An 18,701-nucleotide genomic window follows, 5' to 3' on the forward strand; every position below is an offset into this window, starting at 1 on the left:
TTCCACATATTTCAGTTTGCACAGCCTGTCACACAGTGTGGCTAAAAATTATCCGAGTACCTGTACTTAATGGATGAGTTTGATCTGATAGTGTTTAAAAATACTTAATCTTATCAAACACTTACAGGTTATTACGAATTTTACAGATATCACTGTGAAATGACCGTTCAATCGTCATATTGGTTTTTCCATGTAATACTTTATATGTCTTCAGTTTTTTTAGTTAACCCGAGATTTAACGAGGTACATCCACCACATGTACAAAAATTTGATCAAGCAACTGGAATTGACAAATAGTTGCATATGTATGTTATTAGCAATATTTGTTTCATTCTTATTCTGTTATTTTGTCTAAAAACCATTTTTCCCTCTTTAAAATACGATAGTTTAAATTTATGGTTAAACATTGACAACTGGCATATTAAGACGATGATAATGGAGAATGTGTAAGGTGGTACTAATCTACATTTCTAAATAACTCGTGATTATTATTATATAAATGCTCATCTTAGAATAATGCACTTCAATTGTACTTTTAGACTTATTCACAAGTAAAAAAATTAGTTAGGTGACAATTTTTGTTGTTTCCCAGGTGTTTTCTATACTTAAATATGACATTTGAATATTCTTTTATATTTCTATTTCTTAGTCTCCTGAAGAAGAAGACGATGATGAAGTCGTGGATGATGTTGACGGTCATCTGATCTATAGTATTGGTGATCGTTTGTTGAATCGATGTAAGTTGTTTTTGTACATAATGTTGTGTTTTTCTGTTCGACATACTCAATTATGAATTATTATTAAATAATAGCTCAACTTGTGGATATTATTGTGTCAGTCACAGACAATGTCGTGTGTTTATTCAGTCATTTTAACAATGTAACTAACATACGTGTTTGTGATGATTTTTTGTGATTAAGGCATTGGGTTTCCAGCCAATTAATCTCAGGTTCCAATCTCACTCCGCCTACTTCGCTTTCCACAGTTGTGTAGTGTCATAGCCCTCACAGATGGAATGTGGCTCAAACTATAATACATAAATTTGTACTCGGTGAATTGTGTCAAATAGAGCTTACATATTCTTTTAAATTCATGTTAGTAAGATTGCTTCTTGATAAAAATTTCTTTCGAGAACTGTTCTTGAGGAGAGAATTATTTAATAGAACCAGAGGAAATGTATTAAACAATGCTAATGTCGTTATAATTGGAGACATCTAATGGGTTCCTGGGTCTCGATCATGTTTCTATGCACGTTGTTGTTGTTATTGGTGAATGGTCATCAAAATATAAAATTTAAAATATGTAAAATTATCTCAGAAAATTTTAGCACTGTTTTTTGAAGTTTCTATTTACTTTATTTATTTGGCCACAAACATTTGTACAGAAGTGCCAAGATATATAAGTGCCACATAAATTATCATTAAATTCATATATGGGTTAAGATACTGTCTGGGTGCTCGAACCGAAACTCCTCGAGTCTTTGACCTAGAGATCTAATCCACAAAGCAGTGGAGCAACGTTGAAATATCCAGTCCCATGATAGCTGATGACCAACAATCAGTTCAGACATCATTTGTTTCCTTAGGAATCTAGAACCTATGTCCACTATTGGTTTGGAATCAGGGTTTTCCAACTCTCCTGGCGGGATTCTCTGTACCTGCCAACTTGGTTTGAGCGTCGGACATTTGTTTTCCATCCTCATTTCGTAAATCACACCTTGTTTGCGAGAAAGCAGTTAGTAGAACTTCCCTGACAGTGACTATATACGCGTGGCTATACGAAACCATCTGGAGAGAAAGGTAGGAATCTTCCCACCCTCAGCTGTAACAGGACATTTGGGGCCACCCTATTAATTGTTGTGTGTGCACTTGAAATAACATTTACCCATATGTATGAATCACCATTATGGTAAAGTATATATGAGTTTCGGCAATTACTTTAGATTGATATAACTTGAAATCATTCTTATCTATTCATTCAGATTTTAGTCAGTTGTTGTTATTGTTCTCAAAAGTAAATTGTTTCTATTCCCAGTGACTGAATGTTTATTTATGGTACATTTCATTTAATATCTTCAATCAAATATAATAATTCAACTGAAAAAAATTATGTACCTTAAGAGATACTTGTTGTGAATCTTCATTTGCGCACGCACTCTGTCTCACTATTTCTGTCACTAACAACATATTGAGATTATCACTTGATAGCATCCATACTGTATGTTTTTGTTTGTAAAATTTTCATACCGCCTTTTTACATCATTACCTATTTTCATATGTACGCTTCATTCGAAATTTACAAACAGTCACTTCATTTTTATAATAATTTTTATGACGTTAGATTATGTCGAGGAGTTTGTGTAAAGTTATTTACTAAGCTTAGTAGAGTGCTGAAGGTAGTTAGCAAGGTGTGTGGTGAATCTGTTGGGGTCATTATTAATATGGTTGTGGATAGACATCTTAAGTCTTGGAAACTCCTGCCAGGTGTTATCTTATCAGGAGATTCTGTGTGACATGGCTCAGAATCGATCACAATGGCGTAGGTATATGCACTGTGTTCCCTTGAACTATAGTATTAGAATTGCTTCATATCGTTTCTTCTTGTTGTACTATATCCTTATATACAATCTTTCTTTGATATATTACCACCATTAAATTAACTACTATGAATTCGGTGTTCATCTTGTTGTGCTAACGAGGTACGGCAACTTGGACCGTTGCATATATGTTTCTGGTCCTACGTTGTAGCTGACTGACTGACTGTTATCTTATTAGATACTAACCATCCACTTCATTTATATCTTTCTCGTTGTATATCTTCTGGTAGAACGAGATGTAAATACATTAAAATTCATGCACGCAAGCAAACCTATTAAAGTTCCGTGTTACCTTACCTAGCAAATATACTCTGTGACGAATAGGTTGTTAGAGTTAACCTAGTCGATAACCTGTATTCTTAAACATGTCTCAAATTTGATAAGTTTCACAGACTCAGATTTTTTTTCACCTTTTTTCTATTTTTTTTGGTAAAAAATCCTGTTGAAATACCTCGTGCTGAGAATTCTATATTGTACTAAAATATAATATTGAATAAAGTCATTAATAATAGTAATAATAAAATTCAAAGATGTATAAAAGATTTGCTTGTGGTTGTTACCAGAATTTTCTGGTAGGTTAAAGGTCCAATCCGCAGTGTAGTAATATCACGAGACACAGTCCCAAAATCGCCAGTGACCTAGGGTAAGTTCATATGCTATTCGTCTCTTCAGGATTTTGGAATGTTCATGCACGATTGGTTTGAAATCAGGGTTTTTCGATTCCCCTAGGTTAAGCTTCCATATCCACCAACATGGTTTTAGCAACGGATGTCCTCTTTTCCACCTCTCACTTTTATAGAAGGCTCCCACTGCCTTAAAAGTAATAAGTAGAACTTCTCTAACAGAGTCTGTGGACACTTGGCTAGATATATATCCCATTGTTAGTAATAAGCAACAATTTCAAACAATGTTAATTATTTCATGATTGTTTTCTCTTTTTTGCTACTAGATGAAATTGTGAAGACACTTGGAGAAGGTACATTTGGTAAAGTTGTTGAATGTAAAGATCATGTACAGTAAGTTTAATTAATGCTTAATTCAGTCTTAGATATATCCGCGAAATTTATTTGTAGTTGTGCATTTTCTCTCTTCATATATATATATATATATATATATATATATATATATATATATATATATCTGACTGTTATCCACCTACATTGTTTGTTAAGGTCTATACATACATACATAAACAGACTGATAGAGAGAGCAATTTATCAAAATAATGATAATTCTATTCCAAGCAAACTACCTGAAGTTTGTGCTGATGTTGTTCAAGAAAACGATGAAAGCTCCACGACCAAACTATCCAGCTTAGAGAACAAAACTCCACCTAAAAATTTGTAGCTTTTCAATGAACTAACAAACTTTTTTGTTGCCATTGTTGTTGTCATATTTTTTATTTGTGAGTAGATGTTCACATCTTTTTGGTTATTTCTCGGAAATGTGGTCATCAGTTGTTTCACTTAGTAATCTTTACTGACTATGTGGATGTTTTATAACGTAATGTCTGAGGAAGTAGTATGTGCACACTGATTCTTCACCATAAACTTAATAACATTTGTTGCTGAAAGCGTAAATAGTAGTGCAGCTTTAAATTTGAATAACCTTGAGTTGCTTTCATATGACTAAAAGATAAATCATATTCGTTCAGTGATACTGTCGCTTGAATGTTTCAACTACTATAAATGTGATGAAGTGTTGTATTGCTCTAACTTATATACATCGGCATCACTGAACTAATGAGATGTCGTGGTGCGGACAAACATAAGGAGTATGTAGCAGGAATTAGAAGTGGAATGCTTACCAGCAAAAGAATAAAATGAAGAGAAGAGAAAGGAAAACAGAGGGCGACCGGAATAACAACAAAATCGAAATAATCGTAGATTATATAAAGGATAACTCAAAGAAGATATGCAAATGATATATTTAATGTAGAATTTTCATATTTTACAAATGTACTGTCAGATTTAGCATAAAACAAATTGGTTTACTGTGCTTGAGTTTTCGTTCACTACAATATGATTGTAACATTTATGAGACTCGAATTCATTTCTTCTGTGCAACATCGTATATTACTTATTTTTAAACTATTCACTTGTGAATATTCTATTTTGATCTTTTTACTTCTTTCTATATGTAGAAATCGTAGAATTGCTTTGAAAATTATCAAAAATGTTGATAAATATCGTGAAGCTGCTATGCTTGAAATCAATGTTTTAAATTTCTTAAATGAACGTAGTGCAAATGTTGAACAGTAAGTAAAATGTGCTTATTTTACTCAAATATATTTGTTACTATCATATGGCCACGTGTATACAGCCACTGCTAGGGTAGTCCTACTTACTACATTCTTGCGGCATTACTGTTGTTTACGAAATTGTGACGACGAAAAGCGAATATTCGGTGCTTTAAGAGTGCTATTGGATACGGAGGATACACCTAGTGGATTCATGTTTCATTCTTTTCAGGATTTGTCAACTAGGTATACCTGGATCCTAGTGTTAATGTCTATTCAAACATTTAAACCCAGTACCTTTTGCTTCAAACGTCAATGAGTAGTTATCCACTGAGATACTAGGTCCACATAGCCACTTGTTTTTCCAACTGTTACGATGTTTTGTATCATTAGTTCCATGGATGACACATTCATATTTGAAAATAACTTTACTGAACTCTGAATATAAACATCCAACACTGGGATCCAGATACATATCCAACTGATAAGTCGTAAATAAAACGAAACACGTTTTTCTGAATTTCCCAGTTTTGTACCAATTTTCTTCATATTTCGAAAAACAAACAACAGTCAATACTTAAAATAACCCATCGTGTCATTGAATAGAAATGAAGATAATTTAGCGAAGAAAATTTTCATTTTCTTATGATAACACAAGCCTAAACTCTGCGTGCTAGGACTATACGTTCAACCTCCCATCCTTCCTTGGCCTTCCTTGTTTTTATCATTATTTTGTAGTTCCCAACCATAATCAGTTATTACTACGACTTCCATGTTTTTCATTTTTTCTTCATATCTATCAAGTGGACAATTATCTTTCATAATTCCAACATGTGAATCACTTTCATCCTCCCATTCCTCTCTAACCCCCTGATTATTATGTAACCTCGTTTGATATTTAAAATCTCAAATCACTTTATGATGCAATCTTTTCTATCTTTCCATAGACTTATATATCTACCAAATAGCTATAAATACAAATGGGCAGCTTAAGTAAAGAATTTCGTTGAAAAGAAAATTTTCTCCACTGTATCCTCTTTACTTTTACTCAATAGTCCACAACTTTTGATAATGTCAACAGTTAGTTAGTTGAGAATCTTATTTCATCTTCGAGATGAAATAATCATGACTATTACATAACAGTAAGATGGTATACTTTTTTTCCGGTCCAATTATTATTTAAACACACAAATATTGGTACAAGGGAGCACCAGATATATATGCGCCGCACAAATCTTCGGTTTTTGTGAGGGTTGTGATACTGCCCAGGTGCACAAACTGAAGCAGGTGGTTTTCTTAGGGGGCCACACCTGGAGCCTTTGACGTAAAGGTCTGATCCACAATGCAGTGAAGCATCGTAAGGAGATGCAGTGCCATGGTAACTGGCGACCAACGATTGATTCATACGTCATTTGTTCACTCAGGATACTGGAGCCTATGTGCACCTTAGGTTTGAAATCACGGTTTTCCAACTCCCCTAGGTGGACGCGCCGTGTCCACCAACCAGGTTGAAGCGTCGGACATTTGTTTTTCGTCCTCTCAATTTCGTAAACAACAGTAGTGCCACGAGAAGGCAGTGAGTAGGACTTCCCTGGCAGTGGCAATGTGAGAGCATTTGGAGAAGGAAAGCGGACTCTCCCCACTCTCGGTCGTACCAGGGCATTTGTGGCCAATGAATTTATTCCAATTATCATTGTTAATTAGGATAATCTTTATGTATTTAACATTTAGTAATGTACTAATATCTTGTTACTTTATAGATAAATATTAAATACTTATTTTTATATTCTTGGGCTAATTAAATAAATCCCGTGTTGATTTTGCATTATTCCCTCTTGCTGCCTCTCATTCTCTCTCTCACACACACATTCACATTTTTGTGTTCTGTACGGTAAACATCATCGATATATATATATATATATTTCTATTTCAAAAAGAAACTATAAGAAAGAATGTATACATTTCCATTATTTGTGGCATCTTTCTCTTTGTTTATGATACTTCCTAGTGTATATATATATATATGGTTGTCAGTTGTAGTTTTTCAGTAGCTGTTGTTCATTTAAAATAAACTGATTAAGGACAATTAATGTATTGTCGATGTTGATCTAGTTGCCATTACAACTATTTATTCATTTAGTATAAACGAATAATTCATGTTTTATTTTTTATATTTTTTTGGTTACTGGTTGATTTGAATTTCTTCCATACTTTATTCCGCACTCTTATTTTTTTGTTTGTTCCTGACAGTTTATGTGTAACATTGTTGGATTGGTTTGATTATCATGGACATATCTGTTTGGCATTTGATATACTTGGATTATCTGTTTTTGATTTCTTGGTAAGTAAATTGTATTTTAATAGTTTGAATATTTTCTTTTGTTTCTCTCTCTCTCTATATATATATGGTGGTCAACTACAAAGGGAATAAGAGTAGGGAGGGTTTTCTTTATCGAAAATATGAAACTATTAATATTACTATCTATCTATGTATTATTGTCTTATTGTTACCGGGTGTTCATGTGATTTCAATGTTTGTTATGTATTTTCAATATTTTAACTAAAGTTAATTTGTACCTTGGAATAAAATGTACATTTTCTGGACATCATTCTGTATTAATTATGAAGAAAAGTAGTATTATTATTACTCCTGTACTATATCCTTAGATACAATCTTTCTTTTATATATTAACACCACTAAATTAACTACTTCTATGAATCCGATGTTGATCTTGTTGTGCTAACGAGGTATGGCAACTTGGATCGATGCATATATGTGTCTGGTTCTACGTTGTAGCTGACTGACTGGTAAACACAATGATATCAGTAACAATAATACTACTAATAGTAATAATAATAATCTTACGATTATTAGTATTTACTATTGTGGTTTTTATTGATGTCAATTTCTATTAATTCTTAGCTAACTACTAGTGTATGTGCATTTGTATATATAATATGTGTCTGTGTATTAATTGTTCACTTCATTGAAATTCTCTCGGTACTATTCTTCCTCCTGTATCTAATAATTTCACTATTTCTAGTACATTTGAATGCTTGTTACATTGTTTACCTAATTGCTTATCTATTTACTTGTATATTAAAACAGAGAAAAGGGATATACATATTCTGTATTTTGAAAATAAGTTCTTAATCGTCAGAAGTTGAAAAATAGAAACCGATTTTGAATTACTTATTATTGTTTGTTTGTATCCTCTCATTGATGTTTTTAGGACTGCAACTGGTCAGTCTCTTATTGGCCATATGTGCATACTGTGCGTATTGCCTCGATATAGCCTTAATTCACAAGGATTATAAGCAAAGATGGATAGTGGCTAGCAGTGGAATCCGGGACGCGCATTTCTTCCTATTCAGGTGCATCCAGCTGACGAGTCTCAAATAGGATGGAACGTGCGTCCTAGATTCCACTGCTAGGCTTTTACTAATGTAGGGTAGAAACCGATTTTGTTTGATTCATTGCACAAGCTAGTCTATGAACACATTCATTAAATCGTATCGTTGGTTTTACTGTCATTTTCGATTGATTGGTAAATAATTGTGCCCACTATTAGTGTGTGTGTGTGTGTGCAATTCAGTGCATACAACATACATGTATAACCTATGAGGACAATCTATATTGTTTTCTAATTATTGTCATAAACACTATCCTTTATTTCCTCTTGTTTTTGACTGACATTCGTAAGTAAATCCACTTGTCATCGCTTGTAACTTGGGTCATTTTTTTATTGATCCCACTGTTTGTACGTGTATACATACATTTTTCACTGCCTAGTTTCTTTGTCGATAGAAAGTTTGTCCGACCAATCATTAAAAAACTATGTGTCATCGATCTATTTTGTATTAGTGTTCTTTTTCTTAAACACACACACACATCGTGATTCTCACTACTTCTATGTACATATATAGGTAAATAGGTATGTGCCAATGGATAATTCTATTTTCAGCCACTTTTTCCGGTCAATTTCTGCACTCTTGGTGGTATGTATATGATTATTATATCGTAAGGAATAGTTACTAAATTTTTGTACAACATTCTGAATTACTGTGAATATAATTAGAACTTGGATCGATGTGTGAAAATAGGCTTATTGGACACAGTTTTCTGTATTAGCTATAAAACTAAAGAACTTATATATATATATATATATATATATATATATATATATATATATATACATATGGTTAAATCAGTTCTGTGGCTCATTAGTTAAAGCGTTCACTTTCTATAAGGCTAGTGAATCTTGGGTTTGAACTCCTCTCTATTTAGGTTTGGACAACCAAGTAGTATTACTAGTATACATCATATTTCATTTACGACTAGAAGCAAAGTACACGAATTTCTACGTGCTGGTAGTATGTTAATAATAACACGATTAGTTTTGTACATGATTCTCTGCTGCACTTGAAAAATTATAAGTAGTAGTCCAGATGGATTTGATATTTAATTTTTTCAGCTGAATAGCTTGATTACTCAGAGTAATAATGACAAGGTTTACTTTTTTAAAAATGAAAATCATAATAATTCACCCTTTATTTCTGTCTTTAAAATATTCATCCTTGTACCCAACCGTTGGTGCCATTCATAAGTTGTTTTAAAAAAAAACTGGCTATGTTTTACGTATTAGGATGTTAGTTAGTATTATCACCAGTTTATCAGCTTTATCTATGTTCTTGGTCAAACTACGGTAATATATTTTAGAGCTATCGTATTCATCGTCAATTCGTTTACACAATGTTCAGCAGTATTAGTTTGCATATAATTGTCAAACGTGATAATAGACATTGATATTCGTAGAAAACTGTCATGTTCAATGGGATACCGTAACAATCAATCCAATCGGTTTGTGACTGCCTTAAATTTGCTCAGTATGTGACTCCATTTTAGTGGCAAACTTAAAACAAGATTATTAAGCTACATGATTCCTCGGCTCTGTTATCACAAGTTTCATTCAACGTCTTTATTACTACTTATTGGTTAAACTGACTGTAATAGTAACCTTGGATTAATCTCTACCGTTAATTATTCCAGTTCATACGAAAAGTTATTCTGTGATAATAATACTAACAAAATGTTTTGTTACTATTGACACTAAACTTCCCTTACTTCATGATTATTGACCATATAGTTAAAAGTTTTAACAAAGTTTTCTTAAAAAACCCAGCAGATATTGGAAGCACATTGTATTGATTTAACTTTCTTTTTTTCCCAAGAGATTCAACATAACTGAAGTACAAAATTACCAACATAATCCTGTTTTACAGTAAATAGTAGACTCAATTCAAAGTTCTATGTGTTTAATGTACGTTATGTTTGAAGTGACATCGTTCTTGATAGGTTAGTTACAAACTAGTACATACAGATCCGCCCCCAAATGCCCTGGTACGACCGAGAGTGGGGAGAGTCCTCTCTCCCTCTCTAAATGCTCTCACATGGTCACACGTATATAGCCTCTGTCAGGGAAGTCCTACTCACTGCATTCTCGTGGCACTACTGTTGTTTACGAAATTGAGAGGACGAAAAGCGAATAGCCGGCGATAGCGATATAATTTTCTCTTTTTACACATAAGTTTCTTTACATTTTTTTCTTTTGTTTTTCTTTTTTTAAAATTTCTAGAAAGAAAATAATTATGTTGGTTATCCAATGGAACATGTTCGTCATATATCATATCAATTATGTTATGCTGTACGATTTTTACATGATAATCAATTAACTCATACAGATTTAAAACCAGAAAATATATTATTTGTTGATTCCGATTATATATCAGTCCATAATCGTAAAAAACGTCGACATGAACGTATGGTTAAATGTTCTGATATACGTTTAATTGATTTTGGTTCAGCAACATTTGATTATGATCATCATTCTACAATTGTATCAACAAGACATTATCGTGCACCTGAAGTAATACTGGGTTAGTTAGTTATTATTATGATTATATTATAATTATAATTAATAGAAATTATTGTTGTATGGTGTTATTGTTATAACTTGTGCTGCCTGGATGCGTGATAATGTCGTCAATTAGAGAGCAGTGATTTATCGACCGGACTAAACATACACGAAACCAGTATGAACAGTCTAGAGTATTTACCGATCCTGCTTTCTGCCTAGCTCAACCAATTATGTTCAGAACACCAATCTCAGCCTCGGCAATATGAATCATTTATCTCAAACATACTGCGTTTATATATCAAACAGACAGACCACATCGTACCATAAAATAGGAAAAACAACATTTGTACAAGATTTGGCCAAATGTGGGAGATAGTAATTGATAGACAGGGGATAATTCAAGAATGGTATGTCTTATAATAATAGTTCATAGGTCAAAATAAAACTTATAATAAGAGGGACATAAATATGAATAGTTTGGTTAGTTAACGATTATACGATAGAAATATACGCATATTATTGGTTCATACATGTATCCCAAAGTTACCATTCACTATTCTTATCGGGACATAAAAGTTATTGAATTGTAGTCCTTTTAAAATATTTGCTATCATGAATAAAATGAAAATGAAGAATCAATGAAAACCAGAAAAGATTTTGATATTTCAGAAGTCTACACATCTTCTCTATGATCATTAATTGGGTAAAACTTGAAGGTTCCCGATTTCTCAACTATCAGTAGTGATGTGTTATCTAGAATAATTCATTATGAAATAATTATTTTACTACTTACTAGTTAGCTGTTAACAGTGTTCTGTTCAATTTTTCATCAAATGTCATAGGGAAATAGTATTTATGGAATCCCATTGTGTTAAAGGTATTCATAACATTTGGTATAGAACGCAAAACCACTGAAAGAAGTGTATTAAAAATAATCTACATCTTACATGTGGACGATATCAACAAAACTTTTGAATAAGTGAATAAATTTCGAAATAAGTCAATTTTCATTATTCATTGGCAAAATAATTTGTTTATTTATCAAGTATAGATTTAATTATCAGAAGAGTGCCGGATCAGTGGTCTATCGGTTAAGGCCTCTGTCTCGGGATCGTGGATGCGCACTGCTGAAGAGTCCCATAATAGGACGAAACGGCCGTCCAGTGCTTCCAGGTTTTCCATGGTGGTTTAGCTTCAATTGACTCACGCTTTCAACTATGAAAGTGTAGATTTATTTACTTGGTTTTAACTTACACCGTTTCTGTGGCAGAGCTAGTGATACTACCTAGATTCTAAATTCCCTATGATTGCCTGAGACTCACAAAAGGTTCTTTTAAAATCTGGTATTCGAAAATTGCTGACCAATGCAAAAACACCCGGCAGTACATTGCAGTTAACTTTTCTTTATAATGACTGGTTTATGGTGAGCAATGGATTCCACGGCGAATCAATCGTCCTGTTCATGCTTTATTCCCATTGTTGGTCATAATATATTTTGAACGAAATGTCTGTATCCAGGCTATCTGGTCAAATTTCAATTGTGAATCGGGTTAATTCGAACTCTTACCAATTATTAGTAGGATTTATGTTATTTTTAGATAAAATCTGTGTATTTTTTTATTGATACTCATATATTTTTCTCTCTCAACAGAATTAGGTTGGTCTCAACCATGTGATGTTTGGTCAATTGGATGCATTATGTTTGAATTGTATACAGGTTATACACTTTTCCAGGTAAGTTACTCTCTTGTATCAATATGTATGTTTATCTAGTTTTTATTTCAAAAAAAAAAACTATCGCTTTTATGATGAAAAACTTCAGTACATTGTAATAAACTAATCAAGAGAACGACAATCGGTTGATAAAACTGCGAATCGTCATCGACTGAAGTATTACTGACGTGTGTTACATATGTCTAATTATCCATCACGTCGACGCATAATATTAACCAATGATTGTGGGGATTTTAATAAAACTAGCGGCATAATCAACACTGTCATTGACTGAAATAACTGATTGATGCTATTCTTTTTATTAAAGTACATTGATTCAGTTTTTCGTAGTTGTACAAAATCCAGCATAAAATCAGTAAAATTTGAATAATTTTAACATATATATGTGCCATGTGTGAAGAGGTTGCGAGTTCACCTAATCTGCAAACGAAACGAAGACTCTGTGACACAATGAACAAATATGCTAACTATTCCGATGCGTCCCAGCTCCGCTAACTAGATAAAGAGGTTCATGTTCAGAAGAGGTAAATGTATTCCATAAGTAGCCAGAAGCACAATTCAAGCGTATATATGCAGCATAAAAATGTCCTTGGGAAACGTTACAAAACAGCATATTAAAAGAAAAAAAATGATATTCAAGTTCCTCCCACATGGGAAATACGGTGTGTAGATAAAAATGGGCGCTTTTGCACCAAAAACAAGAAATTCACCAACAATATATATATATATATATATATATATCAATTCATGTAATAGTATGGACAACAGTTTGCAAACCTGGTCTTTCATTCGATTTATTTGAGGACTGAGATACTGCCCAGGTTTTCTCATTTTATTTCTGGAGAATTTTTCAGACAAATCTCTACTTCTGTCATTAGTGTATATCTAGCGTACTGGGAAAATACTTTTTATCATTTTGTATACAAATCACTATTCATAAAATAATCAATTTTCTCGTGGTCGTTCATATAAATTAAGACTGACAGTATTCATATAAATATACAAAAATCTGTATTATTATTTTCATTTTAGACTCATGATAACCGTGAACATTTAGCTATGATGGAACGTACTTTAGGTCATATTCCTTATCGAATGACCAGAAAGTCACGGTATGTTATTATTATTATTATTACACATTACTATAATAGTATTTTTTATGTGGAATTTTCATCCTTAAAATATATTGGTGTTATTCAATTCTGTCAAATAATTCCAGAGCTTTCATTGTCGTACTGGACAACATCCTCAACACTTTACTTCATGTAGAAGTTGATGATTATCTTGTTTTGTTAACTTCTAGCCATGTGGTTAATTGATCTTTTTCGATAGGTAGTTTGATAGATCGTATGTAATTTGATGCACCTATTGGTCTGCGCAGTCATAGATCTATAGAATAAGCTAGTGAACTTGTATATGAAAAGACTGATGAAGATAATTAAGTCTATGAGTACAACTAATTATACGCTAAGGTCAGCCAAACAAACTGACATAAAACTAGGTGTATGACTGAATAATCTCACTTCTACGTGAAGTAGACGCTAATAATATTACTATCCAGAATGATGATGAATGCTCCAATCAATTAAGTTATCTATCTTGAGGGACAATACTAACAAGATCATCATCCATCTGAGCTACAAATCTCCATTTCCACTGTATAAACTATCTCTCCACTATTAGACAATGTTATAATTAAGTGTATATAATCAAATTCTCTCACTAAATCATTTCATTCGTTCCACTTATACCTTAGATTACCACTATTTCTGTTATTGTTATTTCCAATCTATCACTTTTCACTTTATTAATCTCAATTCCCATTATATGCTGCTATAGAGTAAGAGGATGCAGCTCTTGGACTGATATTCATTTATGTCAGTTATTAATTAGTTGACAACTAAACTAACTGACCCAACTATCTCCATAATTTCTCAAAAACTAGAATTTGTTGTTATTGTTGAAAAATCGCCTTGAAAAGTTTACATTGATACGATTTGGGGGGGAGGCTCTTCATTCGGACCAGTCATCATCACTACATAAAATATCTTTACATCAATACTCATTTTGTGTGTTTAGAACTGGGTTTTTCTATCATGGACGTTTGGACTGGGATTTTTATAATCAAGAAGGTCGTTATGTTCGTGAGAATTGTCGTCCTTTACTTGTAAGTTGTTGATAAGTGATTATACAAAACTATTCAAGCTTGTTTCATGGGCACACACTAATTATAATTTGAAAGAAGACGTTTATCCTACTGCATCGTGTCAACATTATACCATTATAATTATCATCAAATGAAAAGAATGCTCACATCAGATATCTTTTCTTTTCCACTCTTCAGACTGGGTTTATTTATTTTTTTTCTAAAGGATTTCTTTTGCATGCGTTTATTTGCATCCCATCTCTCTTTAATTAATTACTTGTTTGCTAAATCACTTCTAATTGCCTTAATATTATATATGGATCCATGATACTATGAGGTTAATTCGAGACTTTCATCGGATAGTAACTATTATTATTATTATTGTTAATCTTATTGTAATGATCACAATGCATGCAAACACGCACACGTATCTATCTGTGTTTCTAGTCGAACCAAATACTTTGATACATCTGGCAATCTTTTATGGGATGCACAATCACGTGAAGCCAAATATGTTCTAACGCATTGTCGTCCATTTCGGGTAACTTTAATTATTTTCTCTCCTTATCATCTGTTGCATAATCATGAATGTTTATTTTATTTAATACTAACAATATCTTTGATTTGTTCGGTTATGTACGTATGAGTATGCGTAAATATTGCATAATGCGTCTTACTTTGCCTTATTCGCTCATGTAAAACACTTTACTGAATGTTTATTTGGTTTGTTTCTGGGCTTTTTTTTAAAGTGGGGGGCTCATTAGATTTTTTTCCTTGTATATTTTGAATTGAGCTACACATGTGCATATATGGGTTTTTATCAAGTTGGTCTTAATGCTTCTGTTCATCGTATTTATTGTGAAGGATCAATAATTAAAGTTGTCACTAGCGCTTTCCTGTTGGATTTATTTAAACCGTATATTCAATTATGTTAGCTGGTGTGAGGAAATATGTTCGAAGAAAGCTTAGTCTAGCCAAATTAGTACGTAGTATCAGTTTTTGAAGTCATGAGCTGTTTTATCGAGTCGTGTAGATGGATCGAGAATACTTGATTGGAGGCCGCTCAATTATCATAACCAATAACTGGAAATGTTGGGTAACATGACTGAGAAGCGAACGTAATCCGCCAATTCGTATGATATATGCTCATTCTTCTACAATTACTAATATCATTGCTTCTTTGCCATATATCTTGATTGTTTCATCGTAATTTACCGTTATAATGGGACAATTTGAATGGACGTCCACATTAGATCAGGTTCTATAATGGGTATGACTAATTTAGCTCTTCAATCCTGTGATTAACTGTCACTTATTTTTAAACTTAGTGACTTTTTCTCTAGTTTGATCTATCATCCTTAGCTTTAGATGCTATATATATGTAACGTTTCGGAACCATGTTATTGAATATAAGTTAAGTAAACTCATTACTTCAATAATATGTAAATTTAAACATATAAACATTGGTACAAAAGAGCACTAAATATATTCATTTTTCGTCCTCTCAATTTCATAAATAACACCTCGCCTCGAGAAGGCAGTGAGTAGGACTTCACTGATAGTGGCTGTACACGCGTGACCATGTGAAAGGATTTCGAGAGCAAGAGCTGATTCTCCCAACCCTCGGCCGTACTAGGTTATTTAATATATTGTTGGGTCAAAGCTCATAGTTTTATTTACATCTGTCATGCTAATTATTACGCTAATCATATTTCTTTTTTTCTATCTTACTTCTATCTGTTATTTCATTAATTTACAGCGTTATTGCAAAGATGAAAGTCAAGATACACTTGATCTATTTGACTTAATGTCTAAAATGTTAGAATATGATCCAGCAGATCGTATTCCATTGTCTGCAGCACTTACACATCCATTCTTTTTACATTTACCATCGCATCAACGTTTAACATATACTCCTTATCCATTGGATACAATTCCACCTAATGAACGTCGTACATCTGGTTCACGTAGTGGAACAACTAATCAACAACCATCAACAACAGCGAATAATGGCTCATCATCTTCATCATCAGTATCATCAGATTTTAAACGTAATCGGTAAACAAAAAAGTATCATCATTAGTATTTTTATTCAATCAACGTTGTTAGTTATCAGTTTAAAATTGTAATGTTCTTTCTTTTTTTGTTGCTTTTCACTTATTTTATCTCCTCGAATTGAGGAAAAGAAAATCATACCATTTTTCTTTCGAACTAATCATAATAATGATAATAGCACTCCTACTCGAAATACTTCACTGTTCAATTTGTTTTAATGGTATTCAACACATTAATATGTTACAATAAACACACACGTATATATATATATTGTTGTTCATGTATATATAGAGCTATGTAATATGTTTCATGTATGATGAATGTTAAAGTCTCTATCTTTCGATTATTATTGCTATTGTTGTTGTCGTTGCCATCGCTATCATCGTCTCCTCTCTCTCTCTCTTTTAATTAACTTTTTTCTTATGAAAAAAGTATGGTTGGTAGGAAAAGATATTTGAGGTTTGAGCATTACAAGCATTACTTTCACTCTTACCTACTATTATCATGTTGTCAGATATATATATATATATATATATATATATATAGTTTGCTTTCTCTTTCCATCTATGTATGCTTATTATCTTTCTTTCATATTTCAATTATTACCCCCTAACCTTCTTTTTTGTTGCTTATGAGTCATTTATTCCTATGTGTTATTGTTAACTTTTGATAAATGATGAATAGTCTATCAGTTGCTATTTTCTTGTTCGGAACTGTTTTTATTTCTATTGTGAAGAGTGAGAGAGAGAGAGAGGGAGATAGAGAAAGTTTTGCTTGTTTCAATATTTATCTATGTACACATTATTGGGATTCATAAACTTGGATCGTTAAAAAGGGATTTATGTGTGTATAACGTGATATGGATAATCTATGTAACATGTGTGTGTGTGGGGGAGGGACGATAATGTACACTATGACTTATATATGCATACTTATAGGTGCTAAATTTTTGTTTTGTATTTGTTTCGTATGGTTACAATGAAATAAGAATGCATGCATCTCAATTCTTTCTTTCTTTCTTGTCAAGTTTTCCTATGATAAATATCAATGAAAACAGGTCAGGTGATTATTTGGACCAATGAATATTATAATGAGTCTAAATAATAGAAGCTCTTCGTTTTTCTGTACCTTTCTTCCTTTTTTTTTTTAAAAAAAAATTTCTCCAGCACATTCATTGTGCACCTCATATATTCTTTAATGATCATTATCACAATTGGTTTATAATTATGATCTTGTGTATCATCAAAATGTGTTTTAATGAATCATTGATATGTGTTTGTTTATTGTGCCTGATAGTGTTGAATTAATGAACCATTATTATTGAATAAGTAGTATGTGATAGCAGCTATATGTTGATGAAGATGATGATGTGTATACATTAATGTTAGTAGTTTTACTTTACTAATCACTTAGATGTTATGTCTTAACCTTTTTGATCATATAAAAAGGAAAGAATGTAATGAACTATCCATCCAGTTAACTACTAATATCGTTATACATATATGTATGTATGAGTCGAATAATCGTGTGCTGTATTTTTTTTTCTCTCCAATGTTTCTATTCTTTGGTTGTTTTTGAAAAGATGCAGTCCTATATCTTGTCTTTTGTTTATCTCTTACTCTTTCTCCCTACACCTTTTTTTGTTTTACTTCCTCAGTATCTTTCTCTCTCTCTGTCCTTTTTTTTTGTTTTCTCCTTAGTAATTTCAATGTATAATGTTCATGTGTTTTCACAAAAAAATACACGTGCAGAAAAAAAAATTGTTTGATGAGTGAACAATTATTGGGTTCTTTTATTCTTTGTTGAAATCATGAGTCAATTGAAGCTAGATCACCATGGAAAACCTGGAAGCACTTGATGACCGTTTCGTCCTATTATGGGACTCTTCAGCAGTGGGCATCTACGATCCCGCCTCGCAAGATTCGAACTCAGGACCCACCAGTCTTACGCCAGAGCACTTAACCTCTAGACCACTGAGCCAACATCCAACGGTGTTTTTTTTTCTGTCTAACT

At 32.5% G+C, this 18,701-nt stretch overlaps 1 protein-coding gene across 1 annotated transcript in view; it reads left to right on the plus strand.

Moving 5' to 3' along the window:
• Positions 1–16,695, plus strand: part of Smp_134560 (serine/threonine kinase) — a gene marked incomplete at its 3' end in the record, with an annotated part of 33,583 nt that extends 16,888 nt beyond the window's left edge. Inside the window, exons 11-19 of the mRNA XM_018798730.1 lie at positions 650–737; positions 3,546–3,612; positions 4,740–4,853; positions 7,086–7,176; positions 10,472–10,772; positions 12,405–12,487; positions 13,520–13,599; positions 14,567–14,654; positions 16,393–16,695. Coding sequence (XP_018653643.1) covers positions 650–737; positions 3,546–3,612; positions 4,740–4,853; positions 7,086–7,176; positions 10,472–10,772; positions 12,405–12,487; positions 13,520–13,599; positions 14,567–14,654; positions 16,393–16,695 — 1,215 coding nt within the window. The remainder of the gene's footprint in view (positions 1–649; positions 738–3,545; positions 3,613–4,739; positions 4,854–7,085; positions 7,177–10,471; positions 10,773–12,404; positions 12,488–13,519; positions 13,600–14,566; positions 14,655–16,392) is intronic.
• Positions 16,696–18,701: the final 2,006 nt, after the last annotated feature.

The sequence above is a fragment of the Schistosoma mansoni genome, chromosome 7 (genome assembly GCF_000237925.1).
Source record: "Schistosoma mansoni strain Puerto Rico chromosome 7, complete genome".
NCBI lineage: Eukaryota > Metazoa > Platyhelminthes > Trematoda > Strigeidida > Schistosomatidae > Schistosoma > Schistosoma mansoni.